At 55.3% G+C, this 19,560-nt stretch overlaps 4 protein-coding genes across 4 annotated transcripts; 2 read left to right on the plus strand and 2 right to left on the minus strand.

Moving 5' to 3' along the window:
• Positions 1 to 1,305: 1,305 nt before the first annotated feature.
• Positions 1,306 to 3,745, plus strand: IUM83_13197 (TKL protein kinase; the record flags this gene model as incomplete). Its single annotated transcript, XM_067937858.1, has 5 exons — positions 1,306 to 1,778; positions 1,852 to 1,953; positions 2,023 to 2,163; positions 2,242 to 2,367; positions 2,431 to 3,745. The coding sequence occupies 5 exons, from the start codon at positions 1,306 to 1,308 to the stop codon at positions 3,743 to 3,745; spliced, it is 2,157 nt and encodes a 718-aa protein (XP_067787002.1).
• Positions 3,746 to 4,075: 330 nt separating this feature from the next.
• On the minus strand, positions 4,076 to 6,605 carry IUM83_13198 (TKL protein kinase; the record flags this gene model as incomplete). Its single annotated transcript, XM_067937859.1, has 4 exons — positions 4,076 to 5,648; positions 5,724 to 5,789; positions 5,857 to 6,111; positions 6,187 to 6,605. The coding sequence occupies 4 exons, from the start codon at positions 6,603 to 6,605 to the stop codon at positions 4,076 to 4,078; spliced, it is 2,313 nt and encodes a 770-aa protein (XP_067787003.1).
• A 1,871-nt stretch (positions 6,606 to 8,476) lies between these two features.
• On the plus strand, positions 8,477 to 9,519 carry IUM83_13199 (Vacuolar protein sorting-associated protein 72; the record flags this gene model as incomplete). Its single annotated transcript, XM_067937860.1, has 2 exons — positions 8,477 to 8,675; positions 8,750 to 9,519. 2 exons carry the CDS (start codon positions 8,477 to 8,479, stop codon positions 9,517 to 9,519), a joined length of 969 nt encoding a protein of 322 aa, XP_067787004.1.
• Positions 9,520 to 9,551: 32 nt separating this feature from the next.
• Positions 9,552 to 10,458, minus strand: IUM83_13200 (Mannose-P-dolichol utilization defect 1 protein; the record flags this gene model as incomplete). Its single annotated transcript, XM_067937861.1, has 2 exons — positions 9,552 to 9,791; positions 9,880 to 10,458. The coding sequence occupies 2 exons, from the start codon at positions 10,456 to 10,458 to the stop codon at positions 9,552 to 9,554; spliced, it is 819 nt and encodes a 272-aa protein (XP_067786812.1).
• Positions 10,459 to 19,560: the final 9,102 nt, after the last annotated feature.

Genomic DNA, 19,560 nt, shown 5'->3' on the forward strand with positions numbered 1-19,560 from the left:
CAGGATCTGGTGATAGTGGTGTAGCTTGGGGGGGGGCACGTGACCTGCTGCGTGGAATGTAGTAGAAGCGGCGAAACCGCCGCAGTAGCTGGTCGAAAGCAGACCTGACAACATGCACGTATAAGATGTAGCGCAGAACATTAGCGACACTAAGATAACATCATACCTGGTTAAGCTCGTCGCGTTCAGGAAATTGATGTCACTGCCGTACGTGTACAGCATCTTCCACGCGGAGTCGTTTGGCGTGTCCAGGCACGGGGTAGTCAGGTAGTGTCGGCTTCGCATGGTAATTTTCCACGCCTCCTCCACCAACTTGTTGTACACCTCCCTGCGCACCTCATGCAGCGCTTCATCCTGCCTGAGAAAGGCAGCAGTCAGCACCACCAGCGCATCGACGTCCTCTGCAGCCATCGCCTTGACACGTGTGCCCGAGGCGCGCCAAATCCGAAAGTGATGAAATCTGGAAGGGGTGCGGCGTTGGAGGTGTCCGGTGTGAAGTGACGGGTACATTTTCAGAGTCATCAAACAGCTATTGCAGTTGCATGCTTCAGGGCGATATCAAGCGGACACAAGTGACACATGTAAGGTAATTGCGGTGGAGCTATGTCAACATATATCTTTTTAAAACCTGTCATATCTGCTGCAGATATGACAGGCGTTTAATGTATATATGGTAGGCACCCACTGGCATAACATTGGCTTACTGGCATTCCCAGGTTATGGGGGCCGGCGTCCGTACCTCATTTTACTTCTTAAAAAAATGGGTTTCACGTTGCCCCCAAAGCAACCCGCTTGCTATACTACTATAATATGATTGCACTTTCTTCTGGCCGCGAGTTCAACGACATAGAAGACTTGCCATTGTTGTGAACGGCTGACCGGTGGTGAGCGGCGCGAACTCCACCTATAAACTCCAGGTAGCGCGTCAACCAGATCATGAATCCAGCGTTGCATTGATACCCAGTCGTGGATATTGTCTCCCGCTCGTCGCGTTGGGTATCAACTCGCGAGAGTATCAGCTCCCACGACAAGTTGCTGGAAGCTCTTCTCTTCCTTCATATCGGCCTGCCAACACCCCGAGCCAACAGCATTCCCGCATTCGCCCCTTCCTTCCTCCACCCCCACCATCTGCATCAGACGCTGCCCCACTCTCCCTCTGCTCTGCCATCGGTCGCATCTCAGCTCATCTGTATCAACCTATCGAACCGCCGGCCACTTCACTGGGTTCAACTGGCCCCTCCCCTCGTCAGTCAGACAGAAAAAAAGCTCATTCTATCTCCAGCAGCTCCACGACTCCTGCCCCCAATGCGTCTGCTATTGCTGCCGCTGCTGGTGGCGACGGCGGATGCGGCCTGCAGCCGCGACACGACGGCGCTGACCTCGGACTGCAGCTCGAAGTGCTACGAGGGCCGCCCCTGCATCGCCTTCGCGGCGGGCACGGCCTGCAACGCCACCACCTTCGGCACGTGCGTCTCGGGCGGCAATTCAAGCTCCAGCGGCTCTAGCAACGCCAGTGACTCGTGCACCTTCGAGTGCTTCACCAACGGGCCCGACGACTTCGCGGCCAATGGGGCCGTGCAGTTCACCGACTACGTCTTCTTCATCCCGTACGGCAGCGACCAGAGCAAGTATGAGGCCAACTGGACCAGCTCGCGGGCCAGCACCGTGGACTCCCAATTGGCTGGCGAGGTGGACGAGACCCAGTTCTACCCGAGCGAGTCCAATTTGGTGTTCGAAGACATCGAACCGTTGACGTTTGAGTCGGACACCACGTCGGCGTACGTGGAAGTGGATATTTTATTTTTATTATTATTTGGGGAGAAGAAGTTGATTTTTTTTGTGATGCTGTAGGATGTTCGTGGGGGGAACGAGTGAGTGGGGCGTGAGGGGGAAAGTTTCTCAAGTGAAGCTGAGCGCCGAGTTCCTGTCGAGCAACACGCAGCTGCAGAATATGTAGGTGGTGTTGGTGGCTGATGTGTGCTTTCTGGGTGGAACGCTGATTGTTTAATGTGGACGTAACAGTTCGATGGTGAACCTTGGGTTCTACTCGGATCCGCCGCAGTCGACGTTTCCGACGACGAATGTCGTGAGCTTTAAGATGTCCAACTGCTTGTTGAGCACGTATCCAGCGGATTTGGAGTTCATGACGTCCGTCGTGCACGTGTGAGTGGAGGATACTGTTTCGTGGTAAGCTTTGACGTAGGGATTGATGAGTTGTGTTGGTTTGCCGGTGTGAAATAGGGATTTCTCGGAGAATTACTTCAAGGACTACCCCGTCAAGTTTTCGCATGCTACGATGGAGACGCTGAACCTGTCCACGAATGCCTTGACTGCCTGCAGTGGCAACTTCCCCAACATGACGAACCTGTACGGACTGCTTGTGGGTGCATTGAGCTTATATTTACTGACTTTTTATGTGATTTTGCGCAGTGACTTGTCCGGCAACACGTTGACCAATATCCCGTCAAACATCTTTGACATGCCTAAGTTGAAATCTCTCAACCTCAGTGATAATTCCTTCACCGGTGTGGCACTGACGACAGACCAAGTCACGTTCCTGCAGAGCTTGGAGACGTTCACCATCGACACGTTCGGTGATGTTTCAGCGTGTTCGGAGTCAGCACAGGTGAAGATCAGTGGTGTGGCCGTTTGCACTAGCACTGGAAGTGCTGGGAGCTCGTCCAGCTCGGGAAGCAGCAGTAGCAACGTTGGGGCCATCGTTGGTGGCGTCGTAGGCGCTCTTGTGGTTTTCATTTTGGTGGGCATCGCGTTCTTCTTCTACCGCCGCCGTAAGGCCCGTGGAAAAGGATTCGGCACCGCTACAGGTTTTTCTGATCCTTCGCTAGGATCTGCTCGCGCTGGATTGTCGCTCTGGAATGATCAGGAATTACTGTCCCTGCAAGTAAATCCCGATGACATCGAAGACGTGCGCAAGCTTGGGGCTGGAGCCTTCGGTGTCGTGTATCTCGCCAAGTATCGCAAGAACAAGCTCGTGGCTTGCAAACGACTCAAAAAAGGCGAGGCCACGTACGAAAATACTCAGAACTTCATCGCCGAGATCAAGCTGTGCTCCACGCTGGATCATCCTCGTGTAGTCCAGCTGCTTGGTGTCGCCTGGACGATTGAGAGCGACCTGCAAGCCATGTTTGAGTACATGGCAAACGGAGACCTGCGAACATACCTTGAGAAGACTAAATCGACGGCAAAGAACTGGAACGCTGAGAAATTGCAGCTAGCCGCCGACATCACGGAAGCGTTGGTTTACGTGCACTCGTTCACCCCCCCGATCGTTCACCGAGACCTCAAGTCACGCAACGTTCTGCTGTCCGAGGATATGCGGAGTCATTTGAGTGATTTTGGTGTTGCTCGTGTTCGGTCGGTGAACAACACGATGACAAGTGGTGTGGGCACTGGTCGCTGGTTAGCCCCTGAGGTCATTGCGGGCAACAGGGACTACGACCAGACCAGCGACATTTTCGCGCTGGGTGTCGTGCTGTCTGAATTGGATACGCACATGCTCCCGTATGAAGACGCCCGTGGGGCTGGAGGCAATCCACTCGCTGACGTTGCAATCCTTCAGCTTGTGGCTTCGGGGCGGTTGTTACCAACGTTCGGACCGCAGTGCCCTCCAGAGCTTCAAGAACTGGCCAAACGCTGCATGGCTTTCGACCCTCAAGCTCGCCCAACAGCCGTTGAAGTAGCATTCGCGCTGCGTACGCTCCAGAAATCTGGTGCGCTCTTTTAGCTTCGTTACCTGGTAATGCCAAGAAAATCTCTCCACATGGCGACTGTCTCGCAGAATAGCTTCATTCTGGTCTGCCAAGTACTTAAGTACAGAAGTTATCGCCTGTGATTCCTGTAAGCCATCTCGTGCAATGGAGATCCGCTTATTCTTCCCTCTGGTCTGGGTATGCTTTTCCCCAAATGAACATGCTCATCTTCGCGGCTGTTTGATACTTATACTTAAGATTAATGTCTACCTTGGATACCTCCAGGGTCTTCTTCTAGTAATACTAAACTAACACCATAGCCTGAACTCAACTGCATCGCCGAGATGACCGTCTCATTATCACCCTCAGAGCAGCGTGTAGTGTGAGCGCTGAATAACCCGCAACTCATACGCCACGACATGAGCCGGAGGGCGCTCTTCAGGATCTTGTGCGAGACAACGCTCCGCCAGCATTCGAAGCTCCGGCGGACAACCTGCGCCAAATCGAGGGCGCAGTTGGTCGGTAGCCACGAGCTGCAGGATGGCGATATCGTTCAGTCGATTGCCATTCGCACCACGCACGTCGTCATAGGGGATCTCGTGCGTGTCCATCTCGGACAGCACGACTCCGAACGAGAACACGTCCACGGACTGGTCATACTTGCTGCTGCCCGAAATGACCTCAGGCGCTAGCCAACGACCAGTGCCCACAGCTGCAGTCATGGTCTCGTCCACTGACTTGTAGCGTGAAGCGCCGAAATCTGTCACTTTGGCTTTCATGTCCCCCGAAAGCAGCACGTTGCGCGACTTCAGGTCGCGGTGCACCAGAGGTGGCGTGAAAGAGTGCACGTACACTAGCGCCTCGATAATATCGACAGCCAGTTGCAGCAGTTCTTGACTCCAGTGACGAGGTGAATTCGGGTCGACCAAGTAATCGCGCAGGTCGCCATTCTCCATGTACTCGAACAGGGCCTGCAGATCAGTCTCAATCGTCCATGCGCACCCAACGAGATGCACAATGTTCGGGTGATCAAACGGCGCAACCATCTTGATCTCTTCGATGAACGCTTGCGTTCGTTGTTTGGTCACCTGATCGGATCGAAGACGCTTCGAAGCCAGTAGCTGGTTTCCTCGGTACTTGACAAGCCAGATTATTCCGAAAGCTCCGCTTCCAATCGTGCCAATATCCTCAATCTCTTCAAACTTGACCTGCAGTGACAGCAATTCTTCATCGTTCCACAGAGAGTACGCCATCGAGCTATTGTTACTGTGGGTACTTCTAGTAGAAATTCTAGGCGAAGAGTAGCTGTCTTCTTCTTCTTCGTAGCTGCTCGAGCAAAATCGTGGCCCTCCACTCACAGGAGTACGCCGGCCACCGCGGTACCCCTTATCAGCAGACGATCGAGCCAACGGTGGCGACACACCGCCAAAGTAAGACTCGCGAATAGTCTTTGAGCGTCGGCTTTGTGGCCTCCTTACTCGCCTCCGGTAAGCCCAAATACCAGCAAAGATCACACCACCAAGAACCAGCAGACCTCCTACGATAGAGCCGACGATAATGAACACGTTCGAGGTCGAAGAAGATGAACTGGTGTTGTTGACCTCATCGCTGCTGTCTGTGCCGTCATCGTTCCCGTTATCGGAAATGCACACAATCACCGAATGCACCGTTAGGCGATTGGCCGTATAGCAGGTGTCAATGGGCTTGGTGAAGTCGGAGTTCTCCAGGTCGAGAGTCGTGAGTTGGACCAGAAAATCTGCTTCCGCCTTTGTGAACCAAGGCGACGCGAGGGGGTTGCCCTTCATCCGCAGCTCTTTCAAGCTGTCGTGAATGTAAATGCTTTGCGGGATATCTGTGAAGTTGTTGTTCCTCAAGTCCAGCGTCTCGAGGTTCGGAAAAACTGCTCGAAAAATACTGAGCTCATTCTTAAGAAAGTTCCTGCGGAAAGATGAACTCTCGATGTCAGTCGAAGCTCCCGTGCCAATGCGAACGATCGTAGGCGATGAAACGTACAGGTTAACAAGCGAGTTGAGTGCTGCCGTCGCCGCGATTTCCGTGATATAGTTCTTAGCCACGTCCCTGTGAGATTTAAGGATCAACTGTTAGCCGATGGATGGGCTCATCGAACCAGCAAATGGAAACTTACAGGGTCTGAAGACCGGTGAAGTTTGCGACAAGAGTCGGAAACGCCGATAAAAGCGTGTTGGCGAGACTCAGTTTCTGGAGCGCCGTCGGCAGCACGATTGGGAGCTGCTGAAGTGTAGTATCCGTCGACAAGTCCAGGTTGCGTAGTACGACGTTCGAGACGTTGGATTGGGTCGAGATGACGTCGGAGCCGAAGGTTACCCTGGCCACCTTGCCCTTCACCGATGAATTGGTATTCGTGCCTCCTGCTAACACACTATTGCATGCCGACCATCAACGCACCACAGTTAGTTAGCCACAGTCCAACCAGGTCGTATCCAAAACAACTCACAACGATGTCACGGTCGGCTGTAGCTCGATGGTGCTAATATTTGAGACGGCGTCGTTGCTTGCCACCACGTAGGTATCCGTCTCATCAACCTGTCCCCCAGCCGAAGATCCGGAGCTGCCTGCCTTCTCCTGCTCCTTACTGCTCTTGTACGACCCGAACTCCACCAAGAACGTGAAGGTATCCGTATCGTCCAACGGTTTCGAGAAGCACTGAATCGCGCACTGGTCTGCTGTCACGCAGGTCGCGCCTGCGGGGCAGCTCGATGCGCTGTAGGCCAAGCACGGCTCGTACTGCGAGCACGCATCGTCGCAGCTCGTGGACAGCGTCGAGGCCGAGAGTGCGCACGACTGTCCCGCTACGGATTTCACCCCCGCGTCCTGAACCAGCAGCAGCAGCGCCGCTGCCACGCTCGCCTTCATGGTGGAAGATTTGCGTGGCCTATCGTCCTGCCTCCTGCGCGTCCTGCGACTTCGATCCATGACGGAATCCCCAATTGAGACCGAGGGAGCGTGCCTCGCTCTGGAAAATCTCAATTGGTTCCCTGCCTCTTAGTCTGAGGCCCTGGCAGGTGACGGCGCTGCCTTTTTCTTCCAACTTCGCGCGGGGCACTAACGCCGCTGCACCCACCGCCACGTTCGACGCGACTCGACTCGCTGCGGGCCGCTCGGTCGCTGGTGCAGCTGGTCGAGTGGAACGAAATCAGTCCGCGGAGTGCTGGAGTGAAGGACTGCAATGCAGAGAGTGCAGTGGGCGTTTTGGAGACTGAAGCGAACGAGGGAGAGCGCTCTTGGTGGAGACGCGCTGAGGTCGGCGCGATGGCGTGCCCGTGCGTCCTGGACAGCCATGAACGGCATCCCGCTGGTCGTCCGCATGAAGTTGACGGGCATGGGATCAACGAAGAGCTACGTTTGTCTATAGCGATAGCGCCACTGGGTGAAAATGTTGTTGAGTCGAAATAAACGGGCGTATATCGTGTTAACAACTTCTATAAAACTGTATTATAACAAGTGGGATTATTATTGTCGCACATGTATTTCTGCAGGTACTTGTGTGTAGAGGTTTGCTGCGATCGGTTGAAAGTGGTACCTGCGGATGCAAAAATCGAGTTGGGGCTCATTTATGGGGAGAAACAAGGCGGACACACCTCGCATTGTTGTTGCGCGACTGGCTAGTCGTGCTGGTTGCCTCTGAATGCTGCTTGGCGAGTCCCGTTTTGCGGTCGGGTCGGTGCCGCTCCTGGTTGCGGCAAGAAGTGGCCGGAGGCTCGCGGCCACTTGGCCGCGCCTCTGCAGGCTCCGATGTGTCGGCTGTGCCGAGCCCCTTTTTTCAGTCCGGAGGCGGGTGGGCGAGGTCGTGGAGGGGAGAAGCAGTCACTGGGATGTCCACTTGGGGCCTCGGTGGCGACGGTCGCCGCGCGCTGTTGTGGTGACCCGCAGCGCAGGAACGTGCGCCAGCAGGCAGACGGGAATGAGGATTTCGCGGTGGGGAATCCCAATGTTAGAAAATACATGTTCACAACGGCGCCCGGCACCGACTTGTTCGGTCCAGAAGTGATGTGGGTCCATCAAGCAGCGAAACCGGTAATGGGGTTCGTGATGGGGTTTGAGTGGTGGGCTCCTGTGTCCCGGTCCGGAGTATCAGCCCCGGAGCTGCTACACTCTGGGAAAGCCGCTCCCTCTGGTCGACGTGCTTGTAGATTCACTTCAACTTTGGCCGGTGGGAGATGCACGGACGTGTGTCATGCACGGAAGGACCGAGACCTCGAATTACCCCTCATTTCCATCCGAGTCGTCGCGTTGCCTTGCCGGACGACTCCGGCTTCGGCGCCTACAGTACGCCAACAGTGGAGATCAAGCACTCTATCGGTAATGGAAAGATACTTCACCACGCGAAAACTTGTTATAGAGCTACACCGCTAGCGTTGCGTCACGCCCGGCGCGTGCAACACCATTGGCGACCACCTTCGTGCGCTCGGAACTCGTGGCAAGGATCATGCGCGCGTTCCGTCAAGAGCTCACAGTCGAGTTGACTGGGATATTGCGCGTTATCAGCTCTAGAGAGCGACGGGGTCATTTCCGCCCTGGGTAACAATGGAGGAAATCACCACATAGAGATCCTTCAGTTGTGGTCCCGAAGGTGAGCTTGCGCTGCAAGAGTGCACGCAGCCCCAAAACACACACCCAGCCTCAACAAAACCCATTTACTTCAATTTCGACTAAAACCCACCTTATACTGTCATAAAACCCACAATAATTATGTAACACCACACATTTTCCATTATCCATCCACGATGCCATCGCGCCGCTCTCGCCGCCGCAGTCCCAGTCCTCCAGCCGACACGGAGGCCCGCAAGCTGCTCCCAGCGCGCAGTTCTCGCGGCACGCGCATTCACAAGCTCATCGGCGAAGAAGCCGAGGCCGACGCGTCGTTCTGGGGCCAAGAGGCGTGGCAGGAGGACGGTGAAGACGAAGACTACTCCACCGAAGCAGGTATCTCTCCGCCTTTTTCATTATTCTATCAATGGGTTTTATTGCTAAATTCATTGGGTTTTATTAATCTACAGAGGAGGAGGACATCGTGGACTCGGACTTCGACGACGAAGAGGCTCCAGACGACGAAGTCCACGACGCAGAGGAGGACGAGCAGCCCACGAGGCGCAAGCGCTCGGCGACGAGCTCCGGCCGCTACAAGGAGCCGATCCAGCCTCGACCGGCGAAGCGGAAGGCTGTTGCAGCCGTTAATAAACCCACAGCAGCTGCAGTTCCACCCACGACCCCAGTGTTCGAGTATGTGGCGCCGACGGTGCGGTCCTCGACGGCCAGGAAGTCGTCCGAGTCTTCCGAGATGAGGCGACGGGCGTCGCACGAGGCGGCCAAGTTGGCCGCCAAGCACAAGAAGCCCGCGGTCGAGAAGACGGGAAACCGGCTGACGCAGGCGCAGCTCCTGGCGGAGGCCGTGAGGACGGAGGTGGAGAACACGCAGTCGCTGCAGAGACTCGAGCAGCTCGAGGAGGAGAAGAAGGCGGAGAGTGTCGCGCCCAAGGCGCCGTTCACGGGTAGCATGGTGAGGTACTACAGCAGGATTGGGGCGCCCAAGACGATCACGTTCCTGAACACGCTCGACTTCCCGCCGATTTTCAACCAGCCGAAGCCCAAGAAGAGGATCAGCTCGCAGCAGCAGAAGATCAACAGGATGAAGCTGGAGGCGGAGGAGGCGGAAGAGGATGACGAGGACAACGACAGCGTGCAGGATGACGAGTACGAGGAGAAAGACAGCCAGCAACACGGCTTGTTACAGAATAACACTCCGACAGCCGCCAAGGCGGCGGCGTGAGTTCTACCACCTCTCGCCCTCTTCGTTTGCCCTTACTGGGCCTTCTTCTTGGACGCCTCGGCGAGGGCCTTGTTGGTCGCTCCCCAGAACAACAGCACCTGTAGTACCAGCGTGCCGTTGAGCAGGATAGTCACGCCGAAGCCCGCCACCTGCACCGGGTCGCCCGTCTCCTGCAGCGTCGTGAACAACCGCGCGATGGAGCCGGCCAGGTTGAGCACCAGCGTAATGAGCGCCAGCTGGCCCGTGTGGCCCTGCTTGAAGTTCGACAGGATCTAACGCCACATCACCAGCAACACCCAGAACCATCAGTGTACCCCACACACAACAGCTCACTACAGCAATTACCACCCTGCTCCTTACCTGCGGCGTGCGAGCCACGATGCTCACGGGGATGCCGGCGGAGGCCAGCAGCCACTGGTACTCGTCCGGGACGGACAGCATGCCCGCCGCCATGGCGGCGAACACCAGCACGAGCCCGAGCCGCGTGGAGACCGCGATCTTGGGCGTGTAGAAGGCCCAGAGCAGCAGCACCAGCACGACGTTCTGCGCCAGGATGACGAGGTTCTCGCCCCACGTGCTCAGCGGGTAGCCGCGCAGCAGGTTGTAGATGGTGCTGGACAGGTAGAGCACCACCTCCATGTAGAAGGCGCTGGGCGTGAGCCCCGTGACATCCTTGGCGCCCAGGATCTTGAGGATCTGCGGCAGCTTGAGGATCAGGCTGCCCGTGATGATGGCGTAACTCAGCGCCTTGCTGACCACGGCCTTAATGCACTCGACGTTAGCGAAGTCGTGGTGCGTCGCGAAGGCCTCGAAGCAAGTCGGCGTGAACAGACCCAGCACCAGCTCGTCGTCCGCCTTCTTCTCCGCCATGGAGGGGCCCGCCAGCATTGCCGCGGCCAGCGCCAGCGCCGCGCAAACGTGGGTCATTCTTGCCATCATCTTGTGCCACAAACGCGAACAGTTCAATTAGCGGATTGGATTGGTGTGGGAAACGTATTGTTTACACAATGGTCACATCAACTTGTTCGACTACATTAATGTATGGTTGAATATGGCACTACACTCAAAGTTTGTATGCATATAAACAGCTAATCATTTCCACTGTGATAATAATTGTCCAATCATTTTAGAGGCATCACCCCAAATAGCCAATAGAAATCAATAGGGTTAGGTAAATCATGTAAGCCAGCCATTCCGACGTATCAGGTAGGAGCACCTTGGAAAATATGTGTATTGGCATTCAAATGTTAAGTCAACTACGTATCACTCGCATATCCTGAGTTTATCCGACGTACAGCATGGGGTTAGAAGAACTCGAGCCCGGCAACACTAAGCGCGCCAAGGCGACGGCTGTCGCAACATTTCAGAAGTTTCTGGAGTCTGAGAGTGCAAACGATGCGTATGCGCGTACTTGAATCGAACGTGATGATACTGGAAAATGTTTTATACCCGTAATGGATAAGTTTGGTATGCATCTTGCATTTACCGAGGGCAAAAAGGCAAACCGTTGGCTCGAAACACTTCGATGCAATACTACCGGCAAGCTAAACTATGGCTACTCGAACAGTTCCCCCAGCACCGTGCTAAAATTGAGGCACGGTTGCTTAAAGTGGGGAAAACCCTTGACAACTTTTGCATGAAGGGAGATGGTGGTGGTTTTATCACTAAGGCACCACCATGCTCAAAGAGAGATCTGAAAAGAATGCTTGTGTATTTGTATGTTAATGCAAGTTGTTCAAGTGACTCCCAAGACGCTGCCTTAATCCGCTTCTCCGCAAACCGAATGTGTCGATAGACACTGGTGACGTGCTCTTCGTTCGTTTCATACGCATGAAGACGTCCAAAGAGCTGGGCCTCTCGCTGTTTCCCGACCCGGATTTCAGCACGCGCCTGTTGCTGGCCATGACCCTGGCGCTCCTCATGCAGGCTGCACCATCGCCTGACGTCATCGACAACTTCCCTCAACAGCCAAGCCAGGTCGCCATCGAACTGTCTCCTGACGTACCGATCTTGGAGATGCTAGACCATCCAACAACGACGTTTGGACTTGCCGCACCGAAGGCCGCCGGCCTGGACACAACTGACACGATGCGTCTCGGGAATTGTTCCCGTGGCCACATCTGACTGCCGAACTGAATGGATGCGATGGAGTTTTGATTGGTCGCACTGAATTGGAATCCAGTGACGAGCTGTGTTGTAGTGGGTCTAACTTGACTCACTACTTTTGCTTACACGTTGCGCAACGTGTATGAGGAAGCGTAAGTACTTAGTAATAACTTGAGTTGATTATACTTGAGCACACAAGTATAATATAAATCAAATAAAGACTCCAAGTGACTTAGATTAGGTAAAATGAGAACTGTATTGTCTGTAAATTGATCTTCCTCCTAAATCTGCTAAAACTGTTTATCATTTATGAAAGGGTTGGCAGCGGCTGGCTGTCAGAGCCCCGCTAATATGCATGTCTCTAATTGGTAGAAAGATGCTGCTTTCTACCAATAGGATCTTTTGGGTATGTGTGGACCACTCACTGAGGTGGTCCACTTCAATGTATTCATTGGTGTGTCTTACACCAATGTGAGGAAGTATCCAAAACTTTTAACAGATAACCTATCTGTTAAATTCACAAGTGGCTTGCAGCCACTTGTGCGTGTAACCCCGTTACACCATCCCCCCCTTAAGGTTAGACGCGCGGGGTCCCCGCACGTCAATCTTTTGGAATTGACCATTCGTCAATTCTCCGCGTTTGGAGAAGAAATCCGCGCTCATTCAACGATGAGCGCGCCTCAGAAGAAGTCCACAAAGTCGGTGGGGAGTCATCTCTCCATCGACGACTACTTCGAACGCCAGAAGGCGAAGTACGGCGACGTCGTCGACTTCGACGACGACGATGAAGATATGGAGGGCGAGGAGGACTCTCCCTCAAAGCGTAAAGACTCAGTGTCGAGCGAATCGCTCGACCCTCACGCCAAGAACGTTCGTCCGCGTGAAGGGGACGAATCGGACGCTTCGAGTTCGAAGCGTTCGCGTACTGAGAGCGATACCCCACTCGCTTCCGCTGGGGCTATCAGTACTCCGCGCGCTGCTGCTGCAGCGCGTGATGTCAAAGCTCAAGGCTCTCCGCGCGCTGCGCCTGCAGCGCGCGATCCGTGGATGCCGTCCGCGTCCGAGATCGCGGACCGGTAGGGGAACTCGGTACCTCCGAATGAGGTGCCGCTGTACGTATGCAGCGCCATCAAGGATGACGCTGTGGCTGCCGAGCTGCACTTTGATGCGGAAACGCATCAAAGGCGCGATTACTACATCGGACTCTTTCATGAGCTCCGATGGTTTCAAAGCGAGAAGACATCTTCTCGCAGCAAAGTGCCCGAGTGGCAGGCACTTTGTCAAAGTTGGAACGTTTTTGTTGAGAACTTCAACAAGAAGCCGAGTGCTTACCGTGATCGGATTAAGCAAGCGCGTGATCGCTTCGAGACATACTCGAAGCGTGGAAATCTGGAGCAACTTCATGTTGCTGCTGAGGAGGCAAATGTGCCGTGCGCTGTGCCCGAGGGCTTTCAGTGCACGAAGTGCTTTCCAGGCGCGGTCCGCTTGAGCGACCACGACCTGAACGGGTACACATCGTTCCGTGTGCCCGAGAGTCTCAAAGAGCTCCGTGCTAAGTTCTTAGAACGTGAGGGTTCGGGCGCTAGCGATGACCGCAGCGCTCGCACTACTTCCGCTGCGCCAGCGCGTACTGCTCCTCGTACGCCCTCACCATTTCCGGAACGTCCTCCAGGAAGACGTTCCGCGGCTCCCATGTATCTTGATGGGGAGGAAATCCTCTCCAACGAATATGAAAATGAGCACCTTGAGGGTTCGTTTTCGGGATACTATGGTCAACAATCTGCTCAACAATCCAGCGGGTTGAGCCGCGGGCGTCACGGATCGGCGGTGGCGGGGGTGGGAACACGCCCCGGGCTGATCAGTATGCGTCTCTCCACGACCGGGTGACCGCCGTGGAGCGTCTGCAGGACGCTGAGTTCGCCGCCCTGAAGCAGGAGCTGGCGAACCAGAAGGCCCAAGTCGCGGCGGTCTCGCAGACCGCCTCGAATATCCAGGTCGAGCTGGGGACCCAGATGAAGGTGTTGCTCCAGCGCGTCCGCGCGCTGGAGGAGAGGCTGCTCGTCGCCGAGGCCAAGTCTTCCGCTTCTGCCGAGGCTTCGGGTCAGCCGAGCTAGATGGTTCGTGCTGCAGGTACGGCTTCAGCCGTCCGACGTAAAATGTCGGGTGGAGGCGCATGCTAGACGGTATGTCTAGCGTGTAAGCGTTGCCGTGCCGTGCCAACACAGTGAACAGCCCGATGAAGCGCGGAGCAAGTTTACTTGCTCCGAAGTCCGATACTGCATGTCTAAGCAGGTTTTGAGTAGCTAACAAGATTAATGAACCAACTTTAAATTCATTTGTGTTGCCTCTGCCCGCATTGTCTGCGTTCAGCTTCTGTAGATCAACAGAAGCTGCTATTGTGTCTTGGACAAACCGAATTACGGCTTGTCTTTTGGTGATGAAACTGATTGCATCCGAGCTGAAGCTATTCTGCTCGCTCTCCGCTAGAGGCCCGGCCTCTGCGTGGTTCTTTGCGGTGTCTGCGCCCTGCGCAGACCCGTGGTCGTTGGCCTTGTTGTTGGAGGAGTCTGCGCCCTGCACAGACGCATGTAGTTTGTCCATTGTTGCAGCTGACACTGTGCAAGTGTCAGCGGTTTTCTGCGGCTGCTGTATTGCAGTCGTAGATCCTCCCCCCGCTTAAAGTGGGGGGTCATCACTCCGAGTAAACACGGTAGACGTGGAAGCCGCATGGCATTCACGTAGAACGGTGTATGCCCGGTCGAGGCATGCACTGAGTTGTTGACGGCAAACTCTGCCATCGATAAGCACTCGCTCCAGTATTGGAACGAGTGAGCGTAGCTCTTCAACATATCGACGAGCACGCGATTCACGCGCTCGGTTTGGACGTCCGTCTGCGGATGATCCGCAGTCGACATGGAAAGCTGGCTCCCAAGAAGTGTAAACACTTCTTGCCACAGATGCGCTGTGAAGCGCGGGTCTCTGTCCGACACGATGTCGGTCGGCATGCCATGGTGTATGAAAACCATGTCGACGAACAGACGGGCCGTCTGCTTCGCGGTCACCTCTGCCAGCACCGCAGCAAGATGTACCATCTTGTTGAAGCGGTCGACGAAGACCACAACGCCGGTGTTCCCTCCGCTGTCCGGGGGAAGACCAAAGATGAAGTCCAAAGACATGGACTTCCAACACTCCGACGGAGTCGGTAGTGATTGCAAAGGAGCCTGCGCGAATGGCGCAGGCTTTACGCGTTGGCATACCTCGCAAGCACGGTTGTACTTGCGCACCCACTTGTACTGGTGGTGCCAGTGGAAGTCACGCGTGAGAAGGACGTATGTCTTCTCACGTCCGAGATGTCCCGCAGTCGGGGCATCATGATATTCGTACCTGATCCTGAGTCGCAGGTCATGGTCATTTGGCTCGACAACGCGATCCGCGTTGTCGTCGACTGCATTATAAAGCAGTATTCCGTCGTGCACTCGAAAGCGGTGTGCACGGGCACGAAGGTGCTTGGGCACCTTCTGACGAGCCTTGTCAGAAGGCGCTGTGCCATAGGCCAGCAAGAGTTTCGCGTCCGCGTCGTGCGCGTACGCGGCCTTCACGTCGTTCAACAGAGACGACGTGGGTGTGCTCGTTCGCATGGCGTCAATGGCATTGACGTCAGCAGCTTCTGCATAATCCGGCCGACGTGATAACGCGTCGGCCACCACATTCAATCTTCCGGGTTTGTATTTGACCCGGAAGTTATGTTCTGCAAAGAATGAGAGCCATCTCGCCATTCTTTGTGATATGTGTGGCGACTTCACTGCGGTACGCAGTGAAGCATGGTCGGTGTAGACCACAAATGGTCTACTTCCAAGCAAATACACTCGGAACTTTGCGAGTGCGTACTTCATGGCAAGGAGTTCCTTGTCATGCACCAGATAGTTGCGCTCAGCTGGCTTCAGCTGACGCGATTGGTAGTAGACGACACGATCACGGCCCTCGTGATCGTGCTGCATCAACGCGCATCCGATCGCGAAGTCGGATGCGTCACATACGACGTGAAATGGACGATCTTGGTCAACCACTGCCAAGTTCGGCGCCTCAGTCAAGCCCCGTTTGACTGCATCGAATGCCTTTTGGCAATCGGTTGTCCACTTCCACACAGCTTCTTTCTTAAGAAGTTGTAACCGCGGGTGGATCTTGCCCGCGTAATCCTCCACGTACTTGCACAAGTACGTGGCCAAGCCAATGAGCTGTCTCAGTTCCTTGACACTTGAAGGCGTTGGCCATTCATTGATCACTCTGACCTTTTCCGGGTCAGGGCGAACACCATTCTTCCCTACGAGACACCCGAGGACGGGTATCTCGCTCGCCCCGAAGATGCACTTCTTCAGGTTCGCGTAGAGCTTATATTTTCGCATAAGCTCAAGTAGCTTCCGGAGATGCACCCTGTGCATCTCTACGTCGGTCTTCCCGTCCACAGCTCGGCTGTGGATGAACACATCATCGAAGTAGCTCGGCGCGAAGTCGCGCACCGAGCGCAACAAGTGCGTCACGCACCTGTTGAAAGTCGCAGGGGCATTCTTAAGCCCCTGTGGCATTACTAGCCATTCCCAGAGCATGTCGCTTGGCGTGCTCACTGCCGTGAGAGGGATATCGCTCTCGCGCATTAGGATCTGATAGAATCCATCTCGCAAGTCGAGAGCACTGTAAACGGTGCTCCCGGCCATCGAATCGATGATAACATCTTTTCGCGGTATCGGCGTCTGCGCCGGTACCGTCGCATCGTTCAGCTTGTTATACGCATGAACGATGCGCCATCCGCCCTGTGGCCGTTTGACACAGAACGTCGGAGCACTGTGCGGGGACTTTGATTCCCGCACTAGTCCTGCTTTGCGACGACTTTCAAAGAAGTCGTCGATTGCTTTTACTTGCTCTCGCGGCAGTGGCCACTGCCGCGTGACTCAGTACTTCGTGCCCGGTACGAGATCAATCTCGTGCTGAATGCCCTTATCCTGCGGAAGCTCCGCAGGAATCTCTTCCGGGAGTACGGCTTTGTACTCCCTCAACAATTAGTAATAGGGACTCGACTTCAGCGAGTCCCAGCCTTGTTCCTCGAAGCGCTCTCGCTTCGTCTTCGCACTGAGAGTGTCTTCACTCTCAGTGGTACTTCCCATGAAGAGCTGTCTCAGGTCTTCGCTCTCGCTCTCCGTTCTTTCGCTGTTCGAAAGAACGCAGACCTGCTCGATGCGTCCATCGTGCAAGTCGCGCGTGAAGCGCTTCCAGCCATGAGCTGGAAGCGAAGTCAACTCCGACGCCGTCGTCGGAGGATTAGCGAGTCCCATTTCACGATACTGGAATCCAGTATCGGTGCACGTCAAGACGCTTAGCGTCTCGACGTCCGGCGTCACCGCCTCAGTCTTCTCAGCAGACTGTTCTCGTGGCGACTCGGTCCCGGACCGAGACTTTCGCAGCGTTCTCCGCATGCGCCGTCTTCTCGTTGTGCGGAGCCGGGCTCCGCACAGTTGTTCTTCTGGTCCAGGCCCGGCCGTGGACAGTTGTTCGCCGGCGGACCCTGTCCGCGGGCGCGCGGTATCGAGCCCGGCTTGACCGCATGTTTCTTCGTGCAGCCCGGCTACACGGTAATGTGTTCCTTCGCCGGCAGACCCTGTCTGCGGGCGCGTGATATCAAGCCCGGCTTGATCGCATGGCGCTTCGTCGTGCAGTCTGGCTGCACGACAGCATGCAAATTGCGTCAGTGCGGTACGTTTGCAACCACCCGCACTGTTTGCAGCGCCAACTCCCGGAGTCGACATGCCTTCGTCACCTCGACGCCATTCATTGGCGGAGCCCCTCATGACCGAGGGTGCGTCGGCTCCCGGAGTCGACGCGTCGTTGTCGACCCGACCGCTTCGGGTCAGGGACTGTCCCTTACACGCTTGAACGTGGGTGTTGGTTCCCGGGACCAGTACATCCTTTTCTTCTGACGTCGGCAGCATTGCCGACGTGGATCTCACTTGTGCGCATCCTCGCGCACTTCCTGGGCACTCCGGGACAGCAGCATTAAGCGCTGTCTCGACTGGTGATCCGCGCGCACCTGCTGGTGCGTGCGCTGCGGTAACAGGGCCATCGCTCTCTGTTCCGCCGTCGCGTCCGAAGCGCACGAGCGTGCGCTTCTTCCAGTCTATTACCATCATGCCGTGCAAGCCAAGGCATGCCCATTACCACGTCGAACTTATCGTCCATGTCCAGGACGATAAAGTGTTCGACAAACACTCGTTGGTTGTACGAGAAGCGCACGTTCACGACGCGTTTCTCGGTCTTCACGATGGCACCTGTTGCCAGTCGTACCTCCAGAAGACTTCGAGGTACATTTACCTCCTCGAAGTCAAGTCTCGTCAGGCTCCGTAGTCGAACAAAGTCGTTCGACGCGCCTGAATCTACCAAAGCTCGAAGAGAGTCACTCGCTCTCTTCGAGTAAACCCTCAAGATGACTAGGTTCGGCCTGTCATCTTGCTTCTGCAGCGAGAGCTAGTCTCACTGGGGCTGCAGTCCTCAGTGTCGCGTGCCCAATGTCGGCACGCGCGACTGCATTACCAGTAGGGCGTCCCGCGCCTACTGGATGTTCGCGTTTTTGTTGGTCCGCGGCGATGCCTAGCATCGCCACGACGGCCACCCCCAGGGGCATGGGAGCTGTGCACCCCGTGCAAAGTGACCGATCCTTCCGCAACGGAAGCATCGCACGTTACCTCCCTGCTGCTGGTAACCAGCAGTTGTTGCGTTCGAGAGGTCCATTGGCTCTGGACCTCCCGTCCTCGCCACCGGGCGCGGTTGCGGCCTCGGCACGTTTACATGGAGTTTAGCCTGCCGCAGGCTAAACTCTTTTTGCATGGCAAGAGTGATTGCAGCTTCGAGAGTACTCGGGTACTCTCGGAAGAGATAGGTCTTCACGGGCCCATCTCTAAGTCCTTTCATGAACGTGACGACCTTGGTCGCCTCGTCAATCGGGTTAGTCACGATATTTGATACCAAATATCGTGCGCGCTGCGCGTAAGCATGGACGTCATGCTTACCCTGCTGAAGGTCGAGGAACTCCGCCCTCGACCGGAACTCGTTTTGCGGGGGCTCAAACGTTTGTTTGAGCTCCTCTTTGAATACTTCGTACGTGCTGAAGCATGTAGGATCGGAGAGTCGGCGTCCATACGCCCAACTCCTTGCGCGTCCGCCAAGGCAGGACATGGCGAACGCGACCTTCGACAGCGTGTCGACGATGCGTCGAGCCGCTATGGCTGTGTCGAGCTCGACAAGCCATCGGACGAGAGGCTCGCCCTCTCTTCCCACGTAATTGCTTACGCTCAACTTTAATGGTTGAGCACGCGGTGTCGTCCCTGACGACACCGTCACTGAGGAAGCAGCGTCACGCTGCACCTTCATGATGAACCCCAGAGCAACACCATGTTGCTCCGTCGGCGATAGCGTACGCAGCATCGTAGCTATCGCCGCTTCTCCAATGACTGTTGACAGTCGTTGGAGGGCCTCCCACTCTGGGTCAGACAGGAGGGGGCAGTCAGCGCGTGCAACATGCGTTGCAGGCGTGTTGGAGCTCTCCATGGGCGCCTCCGTGCTCATGTGGTTCTCGGCTCCGCGTTCGTACACCGCGTACGAACGTCAAGCAGTCGGTCGTTGGACGGACTACAAAGTGCTACCAGGTGTAGTGGGTCTAACTTGACTCACTACTTTAGCTTACACGTTGCGCAACGTATATGAGGAATCGTAAGTACTTAGTAATTACTTAGGTTAATTATATTTGAATACACAAATATAAGTTAAGTAAGATAGGATTCCAAGTGACTTAGATTAGGTAAAATGAGAACTGTATTGTGTGTAAATTGATCTTCCTCTAAAATCTGTTAAAACTGTTTATCATCTATGAAAGGGGTTGGCAGCGGCTGG

Source organism: Phytophthora cinnamomi (assembly GCF_018691715.1).
Source record: "Phytophthora cinnamomi strain GKB4 chromosome Unknown Contig63, whole genome shotgun sequence".
Taxonomy (NCBI): Eukaryota; Oomycota; class Peronosporomycetes; order Peronosporales; family Peronosporaceae; genus Phytophthora; species Phytophthora cinnamomi.